The following is a 23,361-nucleotide window of genomic DNA, read 5'->3' as shown; positions in this document are numbered from 1 at the left end:
TCGGCCGAGGCGAGGCACTCCAGCACGCAGTCCCGGCAGAAGTTGTGCGAGCAGAGCGGCAGCGTGACGGGCTCCTCGAAGAGCGACAGGCACACGGCGCACGTCAGGCTCGCCTCCATCTGCGGCAGGCAGCTGGGCGGCCGCGCCCGCGCCGCCTCCCCGCAGCCCGCCTCGCAAGCGCCGCGGCTGGGCTCGCCGCGCGGCCCCGCTGCCTCCAGCTCGGAGGGGGGCGGCGGCGGGCCCCGCCGCGGAACGGCCAGCCCAGCCGTTAGCGGGTAGCGCGAACCCGCAGCGCCGCCGCCTCCGAACTTCAACCGCCACCGCCGAACTTGGCAGGAAGGGGAAGCCGGCAGCAGGAGGGCGGGGCGAAAGGCCGCCTTCGCCGCTGCCATTTGGGGAGCGCATCAAACTGACACTGGTGCCTGCCAATCAGGACACGGGGAGCGCGCGCGGCGTCACAGGCGGGGCAGGGGCGGGGCCCCGGTGCTTCCGGAGGGGCGACGGTTGCGGCCGTTASAGCCGCGGCCGCAAGGAGGGGCGGGGGTTGCGCCCCGGGAGGCTCCGYGCCCGCGCCGCGGCGTCACCTCCCGTTTCGGCCGTTCTGAATTCCCGCGTGCAAAGGCGCAGCGCTAAGAAGAAGTGGCTCCGCAGCGGTGCGACACGGCTCGCAACTGCGGGGCAAAGGGCCCCTAAAGCTGAGCTAAGGGTAACACACCTGGGCAGCACTTGTCCCACCGTACCCCAGCTCTGCCTTTCTCCTTAGCCCAACTCCCTTCCTTCCAAAGCCCTGCCTTAGGCTAAGCTCACAGGAGTGGTTTTTGTCAACTTTATCACATTCAACAGGGACTCTCAATCAGTTTACTGTAAACAACTACTTGGTGTTTGTAAAAAAGAAAAAAAAAAACCAGTAGATGGAAAAGAGGTAACTCTCCCAAGCCCCAGGAAAAGATGGATGCAAAGAGCATGACAGGCAGCATGTTATTTGCCGGTTCTGTAGGAGCACTGCCTTCAATCACACTGAGCTATAGTTACCTGTAAAACAAGCAGTGTGACTTCAAAGTCAAACGTCTGTTAATTKGGAGTCAGTGTGGCTATTGGAAAAAAGGGTAGCTGTCTTAACATAAAATTAAATTCATAAAGAAAAATGTAGTAATCACACAAGAGACTGAGAGGAGGTGCAAACAGGCTGTGTGCACAGGCTGAGCTTCCTCTTAACATAGTTATAGGGCAATGCTTTCTTTTGGGAGGAGGCCCTATCAGGTTCTGCCACCTTTACTCAAGCTGATTAGCAGGAAGCTACACTTAAATCAAGTAGAGGTTGTTTGCTAGTATTCTGCCAAGCATGTTTTGAAACTTTATTTGGGGGCAAAGTTACCAATAGTTAGATATTAACTCAGCAATTATATTAAGAGCATCCTAAAGATACACCTGGGCATTCTCCATGTTTCTATTGAATTAAAGCTTCACATTTATATGCAAATAGTATTTTATGGTTTAACCTTTCAGAATGCTGAATTAACTTCTCAAAGCCACATGCTATTTTATCTTCTAGTAATTTTCAGTGCATGACACTAAATCAAGAATGATTTGTGGTACATGGTTCTATTTTTAACTTCAAATTAAAAACAAAGATGAAAGCRATAAATACATTAGATATACATGTTAAATGGAAGAGAAGATAAAATCACCCTTAGGTGAGTGACTTAATAGACAGGGCAGTCTAAACTAAAGTTTAGTAATGGAAATAATATCATTCAAGAGCATAAAAGATGAAGTTTGAGAAGTGTGGGGGAAAAAAGTTTTCTCTCTGATGGAGAAGTTCAAGAGGCTCTCTTTACTATCTTATGTATGGGATGTTAGAAGTCAGAATAAACATACAAACATATATTTGGATTAAGTTACTTTACTAATTGTTTTACTAATTTATTTTAATCATAGAAACAGACATGATTTAATCAGAAAATAGGGATAAAAATGTTCCTGACAGGATCTTTTTTTATACATTGTTTTCCTGCTTCAAGAAAGATTTAAAATTAGAAAAATACATACGACTTTTTTTCTTGTAGTATAGGGAGAGCTTACAGTTACAGACCATCTATAGTTTCAATTTCACCTTAAAATGGATTTGTACAGACTTCAAAATTCACTGTTGTCTTGCTTAATATTCTTCAGCATCACCAGCACAGATGGCAAGTAGAGCACTCTCATAATGGCCGGAAGCAAAATGCTGCAAGAAAAAGTACTTTTGAGATTGTATGTTTTTCCTGATTTTGCCCTGTTGGTGTATGACAAGCATTAGAATACCGTGGTAAGGTTATATAAAATATCTACACTATTCTCACATGGATTTTAGGCCATGACTATTTAATTTCATGTACCACAGTTACTGGTTGCTCAAGCACCTAAAAATAATTTAGCTTTCAAAGGTTAGATCATACCTATTTAAGGTTTCTCAAGTTCAAACACCCCAAAATAATTAGTTCTTTCTGGAAGTTAGAATATAGCAACACAAAAAAAATTGCAGAGTGTTTTGTCAGGGACTGTTGTTATACAATTAAAAGTGCAAGGGTTTTGACTGAAAATGCAGAAGAAATATAAGAGGAAAAAGTTCTCCTGAAGGCTGACTAGATTTTGATCTCAGTTTCACACTAAATGATACCTTGCAAGCTTGTATAGAAGATCATGGTATCAATTAGTGTAGAAACTTCTCATACAAAATATTCTCCAGCATACACGAACCTGCTGTTTATTTTCTCCTCATCCCACTGAGGGGGGAGACAAATCACAGAGAATGTSATTTTGAGAATTCACAGTGACTTGAGAATTCACAGTGAACTCAGCCCAATGCACTGACTGGGATACAAGTTTCAGACTGTATACAGTATTACTTTTCCTACCAAGTGAGATAAGTTACGGACTCTATACATTATTGTTTTTCCTTTTCCAACCAAGTGATTGGATATTAACCTTCAATTTTTTTGATAGTGATTTATATACTCTATATGAAACCTATGCTGAATGCAAATGCAACTGTGTGAAAAAACTTACTTTAATATCATGAAAAAGTGATTTCCCATATCTCTCCTTGTATCGTTGTCTTATGGTCATGAGGTCAATTTCACTCCTAGCGATGAGAATCCTTATAACTGTTTTATTATGAAATCCAAAATCCTAAAAAGAAGAAAAGATGTGAAGAAACTTGGCAGCTTGCTGTTTATGCTTATACTAATTTAACTGAACAAAAATTAAGGTCACCTACAAAGATAATCTACATCTCTAAAGAATCTAAGAATTCCCAGCTATCATTCTACAGATTTTTGGACAATAGATTTCAAACTACTGAGCAACAAAAATGCACCATTTATCAGTGAATCCATGCTTTGAAAATTCAGAAAGGAAAAGAGCATGTTCTCTTGTCAATAGTTGCAGGTATTCGTTTTTCTATTTAGCTGTTGAGGATTTCTCGTAAGGAATGTGTCCACTCCAGCTGTTCTGAAGGCAAAAATTTCTTTCACAGCAGCTGTTACCCAGCTTGGATTCAGAGACATTTTTAACCATTGTCTTTGAGCCTACATAGCTTGTGTTCAACTATTACTTAAAGTTTCTAAATGAATTCATTTTCATATAATTATTGTATGGAAATGGTGACATCTAGTGGGCAATAACATTGATCAAAATAGATCTTGGGGAGGGACTGGTTACAAATTCAGACYATTTAAAGCCAAATGCATGATTTTATCAACTACCTGTTTGTATGGCAATGCAGTCCTTGGAAAGGCAAGTAGTAAGAGATGTTCAATACATGCACACAGATAAGTAAATTAAAATTTCTTACAAACCATTATAGACTCTAATAAGCCACATGGACTATGATTTCAAGCATTAGAATCCTGTATGGACTTTATTATATTGTATATGGAAGAATTAAAAATCATACTGGTATAATCTGTCAATCTGTTTATAACGTTAACATTAGCAGTTACACATCAAGATGTGAGACTGGCTATACGCATTAAGCTCCCAGGAAAATCTGACCATTTGTTTTCACATAACACAAGCTTATTTATTTTATCAATATTAACTAAATGATATTTATTACAGTTAATTTATTAGTAATAAATGGTAACTACATCTCTACCAACAAAGCTGCATCATAGTAACAGACTGTTGCAAAGTGCATACTCAATTCTGCACAGCAGGGGGAGATATAATCCATAGAAAATAAAGGTATTAATTTTAGGAAAAAAAGATAAAGTCGCCAGACAGATATTTTTCAAGAAGTTTAAAGATTTAAACTTGTTAGTTTTACACAATTCCAGCTGTTGCAAAGAAACCACTACTTCTAAAATGATTTAGATACCAAAAGCATTAAAATAAACATCAATACCCTAAAAATAAATAGACTGATTTACATGCATTTGTTCAAAAACAAACAAAACCATAAAAGCTACTTTTTATGATATGTGAAGTACTTACATGGATTGCATTATAAAGCCTGTAAGCAAAATACGAAGGCTTGTCCTGAACACAGAGAACTAGGAGAAAGAAGTTACAAGAGGAAMTCATAAGATTGTTAAAAACACTTCTATTGGCTTTGGGCTCTTTGGAATACAAAGCCAGGTGGCACTTCCTGTGATTCAGCTTAAAGTTTCTACTTCTTTTCACAAATATGACCATAATTGTCAGGTACAAAGAGGGTGACTACAAACATGACTCTATTTGTCAGCTACTTTTTTTGGGTACTCCTAGCTGTTACATAGAAGGACTTAACATTTGTTAATGAATATGCTCATGGGATATYTTTGAAGAAATACTATTATCATTTTTAAATAAATGGAAAATTAAGGCACATAAGTTTTTATATAACACTCATGTCCTGAAAATTTTGCCAATGATTTAAATGTACGTGGGATCAGTTACTAATGCACTTACCATTGATCACACAGGAAGGTCATTATCAAATAATCAATACTAGCCCTTTCCACTCAAAATTTAATGCTGCATATATACATTTTAGATTTGCACAAACATGGAACAGTATTTCTATAAAAATATCCTTTTCTACATAAATTATCCCCTAAATTTGTAATCACCTAATAAATGGAGAAAAAAATCTCAAAAAAGAAATGCATGAGCTTTACTATAAGAGATTACTGCTAGTATAAAATAATATTTTATGTTACCTATTGCAACCAGTAGTTCTTGAAAGTATCCATCATAACATTCATTTATAGCATCTACTATGTCTTGCCCAGAGATATTTTGGAACTCCTGGAAAACTGGAAAGAAAAAACAAACAAACAAAAGAAACAAAAACCAAAGCTTTCTTCCTTCTTGCTCAGTGACAGTGATAAGCTTTTCTGGGTCCCCATTTCCTCCATCATTTTAACTTTTTTTCCTCTCTTTCTCTTGTTTGTGTCTGTATGTGTTTCATCACTGTCCCCCAGGTAAGGTAATCTAAAGGAGTACCTTAAAACCCAACTTCTAGGAGCTTTCTCCTCTGTAGTCTCTCTGATATACAACAATCTAGTAACTTATATCAAAGTGTTTCACAGACAGCTCCACTATTCTTTATTTAACTATYTCTGTTTATAGAGCTTTTAAGAACTTCCTATCTCAAAGACATCTTCCACGCTCCCTCTTAGGTATAATAGGCCAAAGGTTCACAAGTTATGAGTAGCCATATTGACATCGCCCCCCAATAAAGTTTTGGAGGATCACATGTTACAGACACAAGCATCACATCTCTTCTACAAAGAGACCAAATCTTGGCTATAAGGTCTGTCTCTGAGATTCTGTCTCTCTCAACAAAGTCAGTCACGCCACATCAATCCCACCACTACTAACCTCACAGAAGTCACAATAATTCTTGTGTTCTTGTGACTGTAGTTCTGAAGTACTATACATGAGCATAAAAAATTCAGTTGGCTGCAAAATTTTGAAGTTATCACCAGACGGACTTTGTTCTTACTTCAGAACGAAAGCCACTTCTAACTCACCAAACAGTTTCTGCAGTGGAAGGCAAGTCATGGATATGTCATTATGTTTGACTACCTAGCTTGAAATCAGAACAATCCAGTTACTCTTCTGTGTTTGTGAATGTTAATTATAACAGAGCAGATGTGGACCTCAGAAAACTTCCAATAGTTTTCACTCATAGTAAAAAGTAATTTAGAAGTGGAAAAATAGTTTAGAAATATCTGCCTCACGTGGTTGCCTGCACTGTGTGCAGTCTCAGTACAGCCAGAGCCCACATGCAAGGTCTTGCCTCTTTCATTAGGCACTGTCAAGTTGATGGGCTCTACCTACAGCTTCCTGCAGAAATCAGGTGGGGGTTGATTTCGCATTACTTCCRAACTCCCCCTAACATCAGTGAGAGTTGAGAACTCAAAGAATTCACACTTAGATTCCTACTGCATGTTTGAACAGCTCAATTGTTGGATTACCCATCCACAACTGCTGGTAACTCCTGTTGCAAAGAATCATTTGGAGCATGTTTTTGTGCTCCCCTGTTTTCTGCTGACATGCTTCCCACAGGATCTAAAACACCAGAGAAAGAGAAAAAAGATAAGTCTGAAATCTCTTTTCAACATTTGTATTTGTTCTTTTAACATTTTAGAAACTGATATATAGTAACATTTACCATTGCATCCTGAGCAGCTGCAGAAGGATCTGCAAATCCTTCCATTCTTGTTCCCTGGAAGAAAAAGAAAAAAAATAGCAAATAATATACACACATGTGTGTGTGTATATATATATATACACACACCCACCTACACACGTACCCACACACCCACGTACATACACATCTAACATTGCCACATTATGCCTTCATTTCCTCTAAACAAATGGGCCCTGTAATGACAAGGGGTCTAAAGAACATCTGCCATTCACTGCTCTTCTTTCATCAAGACACTACCTATCAAAAGAATCTTTTCTCATTTTTTTCCCCCCTCCCTGCCAAATTCGTAAGAGCAAACACATCAAATAAGCGGCCATTCTGCTTGCATATAATAATCATCTAAAATTAATCTTAAAGACTGAGAAATATTTATCAAGTTCAATACACATAYTACAGAAGAATAATACCAGTTTTGCCATATATTTAATAGCTTTTTAGTTACACAAATCAAGCTAATATGGTTTAGTAAACATATTAAGATCCAAATTATACATTTTTAGAAAACAAAACAAGAACACTTCTACCATTGCTTTTTAACCATAATTGTCTTGTAAGGACACAAAACAACCTGGGGTGCAGAGCTCTTATCATTCCCAAGCAGCATGAGATGACAGGTGTCTGAAGCATTCTGCTTTACTTTAGAATTTACAATCATTTTACCACAACAGTGAAAGGGAGGATAAAACCTGTGTATTGTCTATCAACTCTTGGAATGATGATTGATTTCTAGCTCCTTCTTGGTAAATATGCTTATTTGCATTTTAATTAAATTGAAAGAATTTCACACACACAAAAACAACCAATCATAATTAACAAGATGAATTTACTTCAAGAAAATTTTGCTGGAATGCCTGCATAAAGTTACATACCTAAGACAAAAAGATAGACAAATGAACAATAAACAGTACTTTACATGAGTTAAATGCCCGTACCCCTCAGTAGTATTTAACAGCAAGTACTCTTGGTAGAGTTTCAATGGAGAATCCCACAAGAAGTAGGCTTACTTTTTAAATTTCAGAGAATGATCATATTTTAGTTAATAGCCTTATAAAGAATGAGAATAAAAATAATCTGTGTGGGGCTAAATGGTAGCTAAATTAAAATTCTGTTACTTTAATTAGGAAGTATTACCTCTTCTAGAACCCTTCTATTACAGGGGATTTTCTATAACATATTGATGAGCAATTTTTATAAGTTCTTATTTACCTTACACAAAATCATAATYATTACATTAGAGTAACTGAATGGAACATAAACTTTTTTTTGCAGCAGTTATATCTGTGCTGTCAGTTTTAAGACTTAAACCAAAGCAATCTGTACAAAGCACTGAAGTCTAAACTGAATTATRAATTATGTATTTTTATGGTAGATAAAACAGCTTTAGAACTGAACATTACATTTGTACATGAAAAAAAATGAAAGCCTTCTCTTTTGAAAAGACACAGATTGAGGGTCAGTGGTTTAATATGCAGAGACTTATTCAGTCAAACAGTCAGTTGGACCTTCAAAGAGAAGCAAAGCTAAGTCAAGCAAGAACAGGTGAAAGAATTCAAATTCTTGTCCTCCTCTGCTCCTTCCCCCCACCTTCTCATCCAAAAGTGCAACCTTACAGAACTACCTTGAGTCAGTCACCTCTAAAATTTAAGACTACTTGAAAAAAAAAGAACAGCTTTTACATTGTTCAAGAAATGTAGGTTACACTATTTTACAGTACCTGAGCAAGGTTCATAAGTGTATCTCTGAAGTGACCTGAAGTCTCAGAATCAATGTCTTGTTGAAGATCATTATTATACTCTAGGTTAAACAAAAAACATATCATGTAAAACACAAATGTTTTCAATGAAGATTAACAAACAAGAGAATAAACGGGATGCAAATACTTGCACACAATGTTGACATCTACCCATTTTTAATGTCATTATTCTGCAGTAACCTATGTAGGTTTTGCATGGGCCTAATTATGTTGAYATTAGAGTTCTGAGTCTTCATTTGCAGTCCCCTCTTTTCATTCATGCTAACACAACTACAGCACAAGTAACCTAAGAGCAACTGCACACATGTAAAAATAAATAAATTACGCATTAAGTAGGCTTCTTTAATCTGGTAGATCTCCATATTTGACCTCGAGGCCAATATATCAATTAGACATTTTTCTTCCGTGTCTACTCCCTGCATAAAAAAGCAAGCAAAGATGTTATTGGTAGAAATTATGACATATTATTCATATGTTTATGAGAGGACATGTTATTCTAAACAAGTATTAGCATCCTCAGAAGTGAAGTCATGTGTGAAAGAAACACAGGTTACTGCTTTCTAATTACCCCCAAACCACCCACCCACCTGGACAAAAGATGGGAACCTTCAGGCAGAACACCGAACAATTAATTGTGTGGATGGAAGTTACAGTCTCCAAAATCAAGTCAGAGTTTTGCAACTCCTGGAGAGAAGGCAGAAGCAGTGTACGGAATCACTGCTCTGTTGCTTCTTTCTAACAGTGATCTCACTGAAGAGAATGGTAACACAAYACTGTTAATGCTCACCTGTGAGCATTCCTCATCAGGATTTAACACAGCTGCTCAAGCRAACTTTGTTAATAATGACATAAAGCCTTGCAGAATGAGCACCCTGCACTTCCTTGTATTAATGTTTCTTTAGCTACCAAGTTTACCACAGGTGCTAAGTCACCTGTATTTTATCCACAACAGACATCTTGTCTATACTGTTTTACATACCAATGAATATGCTCCATATAGCTCTGTATTTGCCATATCCTGGTAGATACCCTTACACCAGCATTATCAACCATTTCAATGTCAAATAAATCAGATTAACATATGTTAAGTAAAACAGTCAGTGACTGTGACCAAGTAATTCGGAATTAGACAGTTACCTTCAAGGCATGCCAGAGCTCATGAGCGTCATAGGACGCAGGTGGATACATCAGGCCAACCATGACTTCTTTGAAGTGATGAGAAAGATTCTCTTTTAGGTCTGCTATTAAATCCTTAGAAAAGCAAGATGGGGAGGGGGAAGATGGCAGGAAAAGCATAGTCAGGATTATTTCAACAGGCACACTTCTACCAAAATAAGCAACAATAATCTCTTCTTTAAGCAGTGCCTATCCCTTCTAATAATGCAGGTGAGATGATGACACACAAGTATGCACTGTAGGCTTGCTGGGTTTTACTATCTACCAGTCATCTAATTCAGACTTTGAAATACTATCTACTACTATCTAATTAAGACTTTGAAACCTGAGGACCAGGGTAGGGTATCTATAACTTCCACCAACATATTCCCTAGGTAAATGTGGGAACTAAGTATATTTGGAAATTAAATTGTATAAAGTACAGATGACTTATTGTGCTTTTCCTCACTGTTATTTTTTTTTTTTTTTTAAAGTCATCCATACTGCTCCTAATACATAAAAATATCTGCTTTGAATCACTGGAAGGTTAAATGCTTCAATTTATGTATTCATTAAATGGAATTTGCTATTTTTGACAGATCCATGATTAATAAAGCATCTTCCCTCTCTCATGCATGCGCTTCAGTGATCACTTGGCCAACAGCTGTATGAGCAAGAGATCACCTAGTAAAGAATGAGAGTTTCCTTGCCTACTCGCACCTATTAGAATCCTTCAAAACATAAGGAACATCAAAAGCTTCTTCATTAAACTATCATTTTACAACTTGTATTTCTGTCTGTCTTGAGCAGTTGTCAGATAGGTTATGACTAAAGTCTGACTTCAAAGGAATCTCAGAAACAGTTCAATTTAACTCTAAGTTGCATCTTTACAGGCTTAGGCTTTGGATATATATAATTAAATTAGTAGCTGGAGCAGCAAGGAAGGAAGAAACCTCCAGATTAAAAAGTTAAATTTATGACAAAACAATATGCAGTTTTTACTGAATGCACGTTAGATGCATCTGACATGGAATATAAATTAATTCATTATGGCTTTTCACTTCTGACAAGATGCCTGTGGGGAAATAGGTACATAATATAAATGGATACTAATTAAAAATTACCCTGCAATCAGAACTAGGAAAACTATTGAGGAAAAAAGTCAATTCTAAGTTGTCTTTATTAACATTTCTTGGCCATCTCTGCTATGAGATATCCTCGACGGCTAATTGCTAGAAGGAATCTTAAAGCTTTTATATATGTCTGAATAATAATTGGTAGAAGGAATCTTAAAGCTTGCATACATGTCTGAATCACCCAGGCAATTAACGGTCTTTTAAATCTGTTTGATTAAAAAGATTTGACTGTTCCACTTCACACTTGACAAAAGGAACAAGCTCGGTGGCTGCTATATGGAACACACCAAATTGAAATTATGAAGGTGGAGTACAGGACTGATGGGATTACTAGAAATTAAAGTGGAAAGGCTAAAATAATGTTAAAAAAGATATGGATAACATACATTTGGGAAAAAAATGAAGGAAGCTTATACATTTTTAAATATCTTCCAAAGAATCATAAATTAAAGTAGCTCAGACGAGTATTACGCTTGATGTATGGACAGGATTATATTCTTTGAGATCTGAAAAAGTCAGTGTTTGAGATGAGAACATAAATCAGTGAGGGAATAAAATTACAACTATACAGCAAAATTACTATACTTGCTAGGATGGTGTTTTTCTTTGGTGTTTTAACTARTATGAAATACTCTTTTATGACATATTCCAAAGCCTTAAAGAAGGTAACACAGAGCAGCCAAAAAACACACGTGTGTCTTTCTGAAGAGTCTTGCTAGGTCAACAGAAAACCAGAGTGAACACCACAGATTTTTTTTTCCATGTAACTTCCTTTTTCTGATCGTGTAGCAGATGAATTAAAATTCTACTGCTATATAAACGACGATTTGAAACTTTTAGAGGTAGTGATAGTTTTATCAGTAACACTGGGTCCTAATCTGCTAGTTGACAAGCAGCTGCCATCCAGCCTCTTGCTTTCACTGACTGACCTGAGCAAAATATCCAAGCATAAAGAGGACAGGGGAGACAGAAATAAGGAAAACACAAAGCAGCCCCTTCATACCCTGCCATACATGTCTCTGTAAGCCTCTGCAATCATAAGACGTTGTGAATTGCAGCGCTGTGTTAGGATATCAATCAATACATCTTTTTCACAACCTGGAAAGGAAATATGACACTAAATCAATAAATCATTGTTGTTTATATTTGTGGTTGTTCATATTTTGTTCAAGAACATTAACTACATTTCTTGCAAACAACAACAACAAAAATGAACAGATTAATATCCCACTGGTGTTTACCAACATCAATTTGATTTACCATGCTAATGTATCTTTCAGCTGCTAGTATAGTACCAGCAAATAGACGAGAAATGTGTATTATTACTACTTACCTCTGAAAGAAAAAATGAAAGTATCAATAAATCAAACAGTGCATCAAGATTTCTTCTATTTTTTGGAAAATAATTATTGCTAGGAACCTGTAGATCTTATATAGTCCATATAGTAAAAAGTAAAAAAGATTCAGGAAATTATTTTAACACCTAAATAACTTCTTTCATTTCTGTAATATCACTGGAAGCAGTGGGTTAACTTATGTGACTGAACCTCAAAACAAGGGTGTTATGTGTAAGATTTGGGGGAGAAGGCATGTCAGTGTTTGTACATGCTGTGGAGACCTGCATCCCTCTGAAGCAGAATTTGGCATTTTGCAAATTGTTTTGAAATTAAAATTTTGTTCAATATACTTTTATGGGTAATCAAAAGTAAGGTTAATGCACCTTATAGTATTAAATGAAGAGAATCATCTCTACTGAAATCTTAGTAGCACCATATTAGAAGCACTGTTTTAAGTAGATTTCTAGCCATCAATCAAAAAAGGTATTTTACATTGTTCTTGATCAATAACCACCCTTCATGGTGTTTAATTTGACATTAAGTGTGAATCCTCACATGATTCCATTAAAGAAAGTGAATGAAGAGAAGACATGATTTGGTGCTGCAAGTTCCTGAAGCCCAAAAGGTATAAAAATTCCAGTACACACAACAATCCTAATATGATGAAAATGTTTCAGACAATCATAAATAACCAATATTCTGGCCCTTAGCAATATCAAAAATGTTCACCAGGAAAATACAAAAGTCTGAAAACAGAAAAATGCTTTGGTGAACCAGAATGCTCCTCCAGTCTATGGGCTGAAAGCCAGAGTTGACCCTGAGGGAAAGTYAATAAATGCTTTAAAATTTCTATTCCATTTATTTCTATTTCTTGGTGACTGATTTTTAAAAGCCATATTAGTCTCTAGTAATAGCTACCTATTGAAGTCACAGTTTAAAACTTTTCCTTTCTTGGTCTTCACAGCAGTGACACAACAAAATTTTAACTGCTTCTAATTTTTGAAATGAAAAGACTCATTGCTATAAGCATTAGCATAAGCTCTAATCAATCCTCCCTCAATTCCTGTAAATACAATGCATCATTTATTTGGAATCATTAGTGAGTCTTTTTGTGATATCTTGAAGAATCAGTAGACATGTAGTGATATTTTTAATATTAGGAGCTCTTACTTTGCTTAATGCTTGCTATTGCAGAGAAAAAAATCTAATAAAAATATCAGTCAAGATACTCACTAATCCCTTGKAGGGCTCCTCCTAGCAACTGGGCATCCATAATAGGATTAAAATTTGGAGCAGGAAAAATTGTTCCCTGTATCTGCTAAAGGAAAAAGAAGCCTTTAATTAAGGTGCTTTATATTGTTAATGTTGCATATATACCCACTTAAAATCAACAATTATAAGAGTAAGCAATCTTCACTAAAGAGAGAAAACAACGCAAAGTTTTCTATTTAAGAAACAGAAATCAATCTTAGTAAATCCTAGGAAGACAGAGCATGTTTGCAGAAATTGCCTCTCATGAGTTGGACCTGGAAAAAAACTGAAATGTTAATACTGATTAATATACTTTTCTGCCTCAAGATCCTGGTATGCAAAATCATATTTCCCCCCCAAAAATTTGCTACCTGGTGCTTGCTCATTCACATGTGCCTAGGAGATGCAAAGCCAGCAACAGTGTCTATGTACTCAGAGGGACCAGAACAGCAGTTTAGTTTCATATATACTGTTATTTCATTGCATTCATTTGCAATGAAGACAGCACAGTTAATTTTGAATCTATGATCAGTTCCATTTTGTTTGTGCATATTTTTTCTCCAAACTCTGACAAGCAGAGAGAGATTAATAACATGATCTCATGACTTCTATATACTCTAAGATGGTCACTATACAGACACATTAAGTCATTTGTCCATTAAAATTTTCTTCCTGATAGTTTATTTTTAAAAATGCATTTTCTCCAAACATCCAACAGAGGGTTCATGATCATGAAGACTCATGTGAAATTTATCTGAAAGGAAAAAAATCACTTTACATAGAGAGAGATAAACCTTTAACATCCTCCAGCGGACAAAATATTCAACAGGGCTCTGAATAATTCAAGTAACAACTCCCCATCAATCACAATGAATTATTAGGAAAGGCATAACACTGGTATCATCACCAAATGCCAACTGCTTTAAGACAGAAATCACATTACAATAACTCCTGAAGATTAGTCTAAAATATTTTTCAGGACTAGAGAGCACATCGTAAATCACAATGAATAAAAACCTGCAGAATCACTACAGCTTCCTTTTCAGGAGAGAAAACCCTAAAGGGATAACTGCTGAGAGAGAAAAGTCTTGTGGATCATCAGCACAATGGAAAGAAAAATCTATCCTTTCATTAGATGCCATGCTAGGTAGGAACAAGGTAAGGAACTACTYATGTGTCCAGCCAAGGTGGCCACAAACCTCAACAAAAATCAACATGCTGCAAGTTACTAGCCTGCTATGGAGTAAAGAAAAAAAAAAAAGGAGGGGGCCAGCTAGGATTGAACTGATYATCTTTCCCTTTCTAAAAGATTAAATATTTGACATTTGAAATTGTTACTACTTAAATACATTTCAGCACTTGTAGGCTATAATTTATAGTACTAAAAATTAAATTCCAGCCTTTAATCTGTAGACTGAATGAGTTTCTTTGATCTGTAAAGAAAAGACTCTTTCAAGTAAAACTTTTCTGGTAATTACTCTAACATGAATTTAGCTTTAATCTTCTAAAATTGCCTTATGAGTAAAATTTTACAGAAGGAAAAACTACTACAATACCCAAATAATCTTGTACATCCTTAGTGCATTAAGCTATTTTTAGGCCCCCCACTAGGTTATGTTAAAGAATGAAAGAGTGTTTTCCTTCCTCTCAAAGGACAGTAGTCTTGGCCCATAGTGTTTCCTCCTACCCTCATTTTAACATATATGAATATTTTTCTCCGTAAGAAAGTTCCATTCTAAGTTTTTACTTATCAGGTACTGTATGCTTTTTTCTATAGTTGGAGGTAGTAGCATCACTCCAAACTAAAACTGAGTTCATTGGAGTACAAAGTAACTGACAGAGGTACTGAAATGTCAGACTGTTAAAAATCTCTAAGATGGCTAAACAGGGGATATAAGATTTAAGACTCATGCCCATAGAAATATTATGTTGCCTTTGTCCCGTGCAACAGTTGCATTTCATGATAAAGCTAAGACTGCAACAGTGAAAGTGGTGCTGTCACTACCTTGGCAGTGACAATTGCCCTTGGGCAATCACCCTGTCCAAGGGAAATTCAGGGTACTTGCACTAAACCTGACCTCACTAAACAAAAAGCTCAGACTCTGCCCTCCCCAGAAGAAAAGCAAAATCATAATTCTGAAACAGAAATACTTTTGAAAGTTAAGAGAACAAATGTTTTTATTCATTATCTTTAGTACTAAAACTTCACCCAAATATCACAGCTGTTACTAGTAGAGCTCTTTTTGCTGACTTCAGGGAACTCCGAGTCCTCTCCTTAAGGGGCAAAAGCACCAGGGATTGCCACCAGAACTGACCATTTTGCACAATAACTCACCTAGGAAAGCCAGACTGCTTATTGATAAAGTGAAGGGAGCTCAGAGGAGAGTCACCAAGATGTTCCAGGCACAGATGTTCCCTGTGAGATGAGGCTGAAGGACTCAACCCAGAKAAGAGACAGCTTCAGGCTAGGGACCCAAAAGCAGCCCTGCTAGTACATACAGGGAATACATACACTGAGAACATGGATGAAGGCTCTCCACCAAGGTGTACAGCWGAGAGAAGTCACAATCATAAACCACAACAGGGCAGACTAATGGTATTAAGTTTATTTTATAACTGTGAGGATAACCGAGTGGAATTAGTCACTTAAAGACACACAGAATCTCCATTAGTTTAAGACTGGACTGAATTCAGCACTGACCTTATAAGCAGAAGGCTGGTCTAGGCAACTCCCCACTACCCCTTCCCATCTGACAGACTACATAGCAAACACTGTCCAAAGCCAAAAATTTAACAGAAATTAGTCCCCTGGCATTTTAAATATAAGTAAGCAAACCAAGTATCCATTGACTCAGTGACATGGGACAGGGTAATAAAGAAGCTTGTATTATACCCTTTGGGGTCAACCCTGTGACGTGCACACCACTTCCAATTACTTGCTTTGGTAAGTGTTACACCTTTTGTGTAAGGCACAGACCTCACAATAATATCACAGATCTGGGTTATATTGTACCTATTTTGATCATCTGAATTGCTACGCTGGTAAGAAGTGTGTGCATTATCTCAATACAACTGTGAATTTCAGGAATCATTCATTTATATATTTTAACTTTCTGAAAGGCAGATTAACAAAGGAATAAAAAGCACAGTGACCAAAAGATTACACTACTAGTGGCTGTAGACTTTGGAACTTGTACAGAAGAGGAAATCACTGCTTATGGACATTAARTGGGACTAATTATAATTTATGGGTGAGAAGCACAGTTTATTTTCACCAATCAAACTGTAAAAATATCCCCCCCTTAAATAGTTCCTATTTATAATAATTTAAGGACCATCTCATGTTTACTATTTCACCATTATCCAAGTGCAATTTATACCTTCCCAAAGGAAGGTTAATGGATACTGAAATTGAGTGTAGGGCTGAACCTGCAAGCACCTAGAAGCTGATCAACATCACTGTAGACAGCTCACTATTAGGCTGATAGTCATTCTTAAAACAAACAAACAAAAATCTCCTGTCTTGCTCTACTTGCTCTAAGGAAATAGTGATCTAGCATATAGAAATTGCTATAACAGTGCAACTCTGTCAAAATGGATAGAACTTTGCTTTACACAAGCTGATATAACTTTAATCAGCTCTCAGCTCCTTTCATGCAGATATGCAGGTGGCCTCATCCCTAAGGCACTATACACATTCCCATTATTTTCATAATGGAACATGAGAAAAATCACTTTCCCTGTGGATATTCTGTATGTTTTCCTGTGCATCTATTCAGACACAATTGTTACAGCACAAAATACAAAACAGTTTAATATACAGAGCTTCAAGCTGTCTATATAGTCATCATCAGAGGCCCCCCAYACACAGGCCTCATTTATTGGTTTAGTCTGAACAAAATCATGTTTGGTTATTCAGTCCGGACACAAGAACCGATTTTGTGGATATTTGTTTGGTATTAGTTTGCAATGCTTCGTAGGTTTAACAAGTTGTTCTATGAACACTGAAACTAGTAGCAACCATTTTGTTAAATATTCTTTTTGACTCTGTATTCCTACTTAATTCCTCCTGCCAGAATATCAGCTGATCAACTAAGGTTTTCTCTCCTTGAGCCTCCACTTACATTCCAATCCATCAGATCCTTACTTGGACTACTGCTGGCAAAGCACATACTATGTGTGTACCGCTTGGCTAAAGCTATGCCCAAAAAGTTAACGGGTTTACTTCTAAGTTAACCTCAGTAGAAGTTAGAGACAGATGGGCAAATACAAAGAAATAAAGCCCTGTTTTCTGAATAAACCAGAGAAAAAATACCTGGCACGGTCCACTGAAAGAAAACAGTGAGCACTGTAGTGTAAAATGCTGGTTTAATTTTGATATTTGGGTTCTAACATGGCATTCACACATACCATCTTCACAGGGCACTCTTTGGAAAGACAGCATTTAGTGTGGCATGGCAAATGAGCAAAGTTGTTATTTCTGAAAGCAATCTGGTCATTTTACGACATTAGACCAGATGCTATATAAGAATACAGAGAAGTGTTTATACCATCTTTCTTTCCTAGAATTTTAAAGAAAAGCATGTGTTATCTAGAAAAAAAATCAGTGTATTATCACATACAGTCCCTAAGTCCCCAAAWCAAACATGTCCCCAGAAGAGATTCCATGATACTGTCATTAGAAGATTAATGAGTGTTAAGATATTCTCTTATACAAAAGAAAAGACAAAATCCAGACCTATTTCCACATTGTCCAGCTAGGTACTTATATGCAACTGTTAGCCTATACAGTACGTACTTAACACTTAAGAGACTAGTTCCAAAGCAGATGTGAAAACTGAACATGTTTGTATGGTGTTGGCTGAACAAAAGAAATTGGAAAGGAACTGTAAAATTTGTACTAAGTCTGAAAACTTGCACTGTATTTTCCACAGAAGTTAGTTTTTCYTGCCCCTGACCAAGGCTGCAAACAATTCAATAAAAGTATCAGTAAAAGCTAAGGGTACTTTTATCAAATTATGTTGTGTAAAGTTTGGATGATTCATTCTTATGATGGAAAAAAGCAATCTAAAGTGTGAACAACCTTCTAATAATATTTGTTCAATAAGTCATTCTGCTGATAACAAACAATCAAAGTCAGATTACCCAGTTTGAATGCTAATATACTGTGATTTCTTGAAAATGTGTGCRATTAATACAGTATGCCTTTAAGGTTAGTTCTCAAGCTAAGGTTGCATTTAATTAGGGAGAGTAGACGTGAGTCAGTGTGACTCAGTGTCACCCTTCTGCCTGTATAACCCCTACTTTCCTTTGCTCACACTTTCCATATCTCTGGAGAAATGATTTCCAATTGTTTTGTTACAGAGTCTGAGAAAATATCCCTTGCTCCGTGACCCATTTAATCTTGAGGAACCTGCAGACATCTGAGGGTGTATGTCTCCCAATTCAGTGTCTTCAGGCCAGTCTACTTCACTGGTTACAAACTGCTGAGATATTTCCGAGTTTTCCCTTTAATTCCTCTTCCCTTCACATCCTACAAATCATTAAAAATGGAAATAAAATCCAACAGTTRACCCAACCTGAGAATCCTGCCACACTTTTTCAGCTAAAGCCCGCAGTCGAATTTTGAGGTCTTYGAGATTGAGCTGCACCCTGTTTTCTACACTTGTCTGTCTACTCTTTTCCTTATATGAAAGATAATTAAGGGCTGTCAGGTCCTTATATATTTAGAAATACAAGGAAAGCACAGACACACCATTTACTTTGGCACAGCTCAGAAGACCAAAATTCAGAACTTCAGTTCCTTCTGTRGTAAAGATTCCCTTGAAGCTAATACAGATAGTTATATTCAAATAAGTCTGAAATACTAATGTAAATATCTTGGTTAAGAATTATCATGTAGTCTATTAGATTATTTTCATGATACATACCTACCAGTTTTAATGACATAAAAATAGGAAAGTTACCTCCAACAGCTAMATTATAATGCACTGCAGGCAATATATCACATACTGATGAAGTATCAATTATTTAAGACTGGTCTTAATAAACCCAGCAAACAAAGAAACTAAAGTTCTTGATGGGACTTCCTACTCYGATTTAGTAACTAAATTGCTTTAATACATTAATAGCATCTAATAGTAATTAAAAACGTACTAAATGAAATAACCAATATGAAAGRAAAAATCACTAATAACCATAGTAATTAAATTCTATTAATTTTATCAGACTAATTCTTCTTATCTTGCTTTAGTTATCAGGAATAATATTCAGTTATACATCAGTAAAATAATAATTAAATGATAAAGGTAAAAATCCATTTTCAGTTCTTAGCTAGAACCACATCTAGTAATGAAAGATCAAATCTTGCTTCAGAAAAACAGCACCTAATTGAAACTCATTCAATACCTATTTCACTGGAAAAATATACACAATATAGTTTTCTAAAAACAAACACTGTACTGGGAGGCTGCAGCAATTAGTGCAATTATATCTTCAAATAAAGTAAACAAAAATGCTCCTCCCCTCCCCTAGAAAATTCTGCATTGATCTATAAGTTAGCTGTGCAAAAAAGCTGTGAGGAGAAGAATAAACCATTGCTCCTACTAACATTAATTAAAAGCAAGTGTGTTAACTCAAGAACAGAAATGAATTTTTCAAGCTTTCATAGACTAGATTATGGTACTTACGTAGTTTCCACAATACATTTTGATGCAAATCTCCAAGTTCTGTTGAGATCAAAATGAAAGCTCTTCTGGATGAGGCCAGCAATTCAACAAGTTAAAGTCTTTTGCTCTGTTTTCAAGGCTGGAGAAAAAACATCCAATCAAGCTGATACCAGGTAGGTTAGACTCCAAGGTAACAATGAAGCAGGAATGGTGCCTGGTACTGTATGTCCCCAGGTTTTATAGATACGCTGTATATTTAGTCATTAATCATATGTGAATAAGAATGATTATCATGTAAGTAAACAGTCACTAGCACAACACCCTCAGTTCTACTGTGTTGATTTTAAGAATCAGAATTCAGCCTGTCAGAGAACAGAAGGTTAACATTCAGAAACTACCTGTTAATCATTTACTTTCAGCATTAGATCTGGCCCAGTTCTTTTTCCTTCTCACTCAGGTCATCACCTGCACTATAAAGTATTTCCACCTGGCATGTRGAGAAACAAGCTCTATAGGCCTGATGTGTTACCTGGAGCAACCATGACAGATTCTTGCAGCCTCAGTGGAACTGTGTGGATGAGGCTCTCCCTTGATGTTTTCTCACAAGTTACAGTTACAAAATACCACAAAGCAATGAGCAAAAAATGTAACATTGTTATGTTAAAACTACGCAGAATCTGAAGTGTTCTATAGATTGACAGCAAAAAAAAAAAACATTTTTATAGCTGCCGCCATTTTAAAAAAATTGTTGTATAAAAGAACTGAAAAAGTTCCCTCCCCACCAAAAAAAAAAAAAATTACTTTTAACTTCTCTAAAACAGATAAATTGAAAYATCCTGCATATTCTCTAATAAAAAACTTAATGGAAAGCAGGGGCTACTGTTCTAAGAGCATAAAGAGTTTATTTTATTTAATTAGTTAGATGGCAGTTTTAGACTTTTAGTTTTCTTGCTTTTCTTACTGTATCAGTTATATGCTTTGCAGCACTTCCTGAAGTTGGAGGTTTCCTATAACAATCCAGAAAGACTTTGGAAACAAGAAAAATAATTTATTTCATACTCAATATCTTAGCAACTCTAACCATTATACTTGTGAAATATGAAAGTTTTGATGGACTTCATGCTGCCATATCCTTGTTTTACCCTTAGAGCAACAGTAAAACTTCTCCTGCAGCATTGTACAAACTACTTCAGATCTCAAATGCTCTATGAGGATAGCTGGTAAACAGCCCATTTTACAGCTAAGCTAAAGAATCCATAAATAATCTAACCTGGCCAGCTGAAATATTACACAGTTAAGGGTCTGAAAGTGGTAACAGAACCTAGAGCAGGGACTAATCTCCTGATGATGAATGATTTCTAGTTAGAGATCCATCTACTACAAAAAGAATGATTTCAAATTAACCTACTCATGTTCTTGATAGCAAGGATCTAACATATTAGTTAAAACCAAAATTTACATTATTAGTATAATAAGCTTCACATATTGATCCAAAGCCTCTTCGAAGAACTGAAATTGAGAAGCTGGACAAAACACATCCATGGTGTTTTAGACAGGCAGACTTTTTACTGTTTTTCAGCAGGCAGTTTATATGGTGGAAACAGAATGGAAATATAACCYGGGCAGCAGAATTACTTGTCTATTATCAGCACACAGAATGTGTACAAGACGCAAGTAAAGAAAAAAAATGTTGGGAAGAGATAAGTATGGAATAAGAGCRCCCTTTGGTGCTTTAAAAACGGGATGATGAATACATTAGGACTTGTACTCTCTTGTACTGCCTTATAAGGCACTTACAAACATGAGTAAAAACTTTATCACAATAAGTGGATGGATATAATAGTATCTTAGCAAAATGAGTCACTGGAGGCTATATGAGTCAAGCTTAAGTTTCACAACTCTCAAGTCTCTGTTTATAGTACAAAAGAAGCGTAAGGAACTTACCTGCCTATGATTTACTCTTTGGGTTGTTAAGGCCAGGTYCTGCCCTAACCTGGTACACTGTAGACGTGCACAGGAGGCAACAGCAAGCACAGATATTCTCCTTTCTGGGTGAGCATACACATCTTACAGCCATACAAAATTCCTCTCTGAAAATGTAAATACCTTTTTTTTAAACAGTAACCATTGTTTTGATTTCAAATTTCAAGCTTTGGAACGTAAAGAAAAAGAGATTGTTAGACTAAAAAAGGTAAGATTATACTGCAAGATAATACAGCCTAATCTAGCTGTGTACACTTACTATTTAGCACTACTTATTGCTTTAACTTATACTAAGTATACAACTAGATAGCTAAAAAGGATGCTCTTAAGTGGTGGAATACAGCTAGTGACAGAACACTAACAAAATAGAGCAATGTTTAAAAAAGACATTTAAAGAGATCATTTATCAAAATCTCTCATTTATGGAGAAAAGTGACTGAAAACATGCTAGCTTTGGCAAGGCTCTGTACACTGAAGCACTATCAAGCAATGTGCGATCCTACACAATCCCATAACTTGGGAGCACCTTGAAGTCTACCATGAAAAAGCATGCTAAAAACCTAACTTAGAAGAGCTATACACTCAAAACATAAGAAAAATAYAAGAAAAACCCCTCCAGGTGTCAGAACCACCATCACTGCCCGCACCCACCTCCTTCAGCAGCGACACTCAAGGGCAAGAACAAGCCCCTCTCTCTCGAGCACCCCCGAGCACCGACTCCCTCTTCCCTCCTGCCCAGCCGCGCAGCCCCACACCCGACCCACAGACCGGAGCGCAGGCCCCCTGCGGCGTATTTCACGTCACGCCACGTTACGTCACGCCACGTTACGTCACGTCACGCCACGCGACGTCACGCCTCGCGGCGCCCATTTCTGCTCGCGTCGCGCCATGCCGCGTTCCTTCGCTGTGAGGGCGGGCTCCTGCTCTCGCGAGACGGGGCCGAGGCCACGTGGTGCGTTGGGCGCCTGCGCGCTGCTGCCCTGGCGGCGCCTCGCGGCTCGGCGAGGAGGGAGCGACGCGGCGCCATGGCGGCGCTGCGGCGGCGGCGGCCGCTCCCGTTCGGCACCAGCGGCCTGGTGCGTGCGGGGCCCGGCGTGCAGCGCGTGTGAGTTGCTCTCCTTTTTTTTTTTAATACACTTTCCAAAAAGAAAACCGAAGTTCTCTTTTTACTGAGGCATCTTTAAGGAGTCTGCGGAAGGGAACTTTCGGCGCGCCTGTGTTGCATCCGTTCGTCTTCCTCAATGGCTGAGGAGACAGCCAAGCACCGTTGTAGAAAGGTGCGCCTCATCTGTAAGCTGAGCTACGGAGAGCTTTRCAACCCTTAATTAGGTATTTTTGTCAGCAGCATCTCTCAAAGACACCTGTGGGTTAAAAGGGAATCTGTGTAAAGCTGAGG

General features: G+C 37.3%; 1 protein-coding gene across 2 annotated transcripts; it reads right to left on the bottom strand.

The window, feature by feature from the left end:
* Window positions 1-1,968: 1,968 nt before the first annotated feature.
* Window positions 1,969-22,684, bottom strand: ANXA10 (annexin A10). 2 transcript variants are annotated; one of them, XM_026048642.1, is made up of 14 exons: window positions 22,617-22,684; window positions 21,927-22,072; window positions 20,004-20,121; window positions 13,297-13,381; window positions 11,730-11,824; window positions 9,573-9,686; window positions 8,761-8,851; window positions 8,397-8,476; window positions 6,644-6,697; window positions 6,447-6,540; window positions 5,184-5,279; window positions 4,477-4,535; window positions 3,049-3,171; window positions 1,969-2,227 (listed from the first exon to the last, which is right to left on the bottom strand). In XM_026048642.1, exons 3-14 carry the CDS (start codon window positions 20,019-20,021, stop codon window positions 2,159-2,161), a joined length of 978 nt encoding a protein of 325 aa, XP_025904427.1. In that variant the 5' UTR covers window positions 20,022-20,121; window positions 21,927-22,072; window positions 22,617-22,684; the 3' UTR covers window positions 1,969-2,158. The 2 variants fall into 2 exon arrangements, with proteins under 2 accessions (XP_025904427.1, XP_025904428.1); XM_026048643.1 differs by having other exon boundaries at window positions 13,297-13,378.
* Between the last annotated feature and the right edge of the window lie 677 nt (window positions 22,685-23,361).

Source organism: Nothoprocta perdicaria, unplaced genomic scaffold (assembly GCF_003342845.1).
Source record: "Nothoprocta perdicaria isolate Ctin4 unplaced genomic scaffold, notPer1 scaffold_56, whole genome shotgun sequence".
NCBI lineage: Eukaryota > Metazoa > Chordata > Aves > Tinamiformes > Tinamidae > Nothoprocta > Nothoprocta perdicaria.
This window is presented reverse-complemented; position numbering and strand designations above follow the sequence as displayed.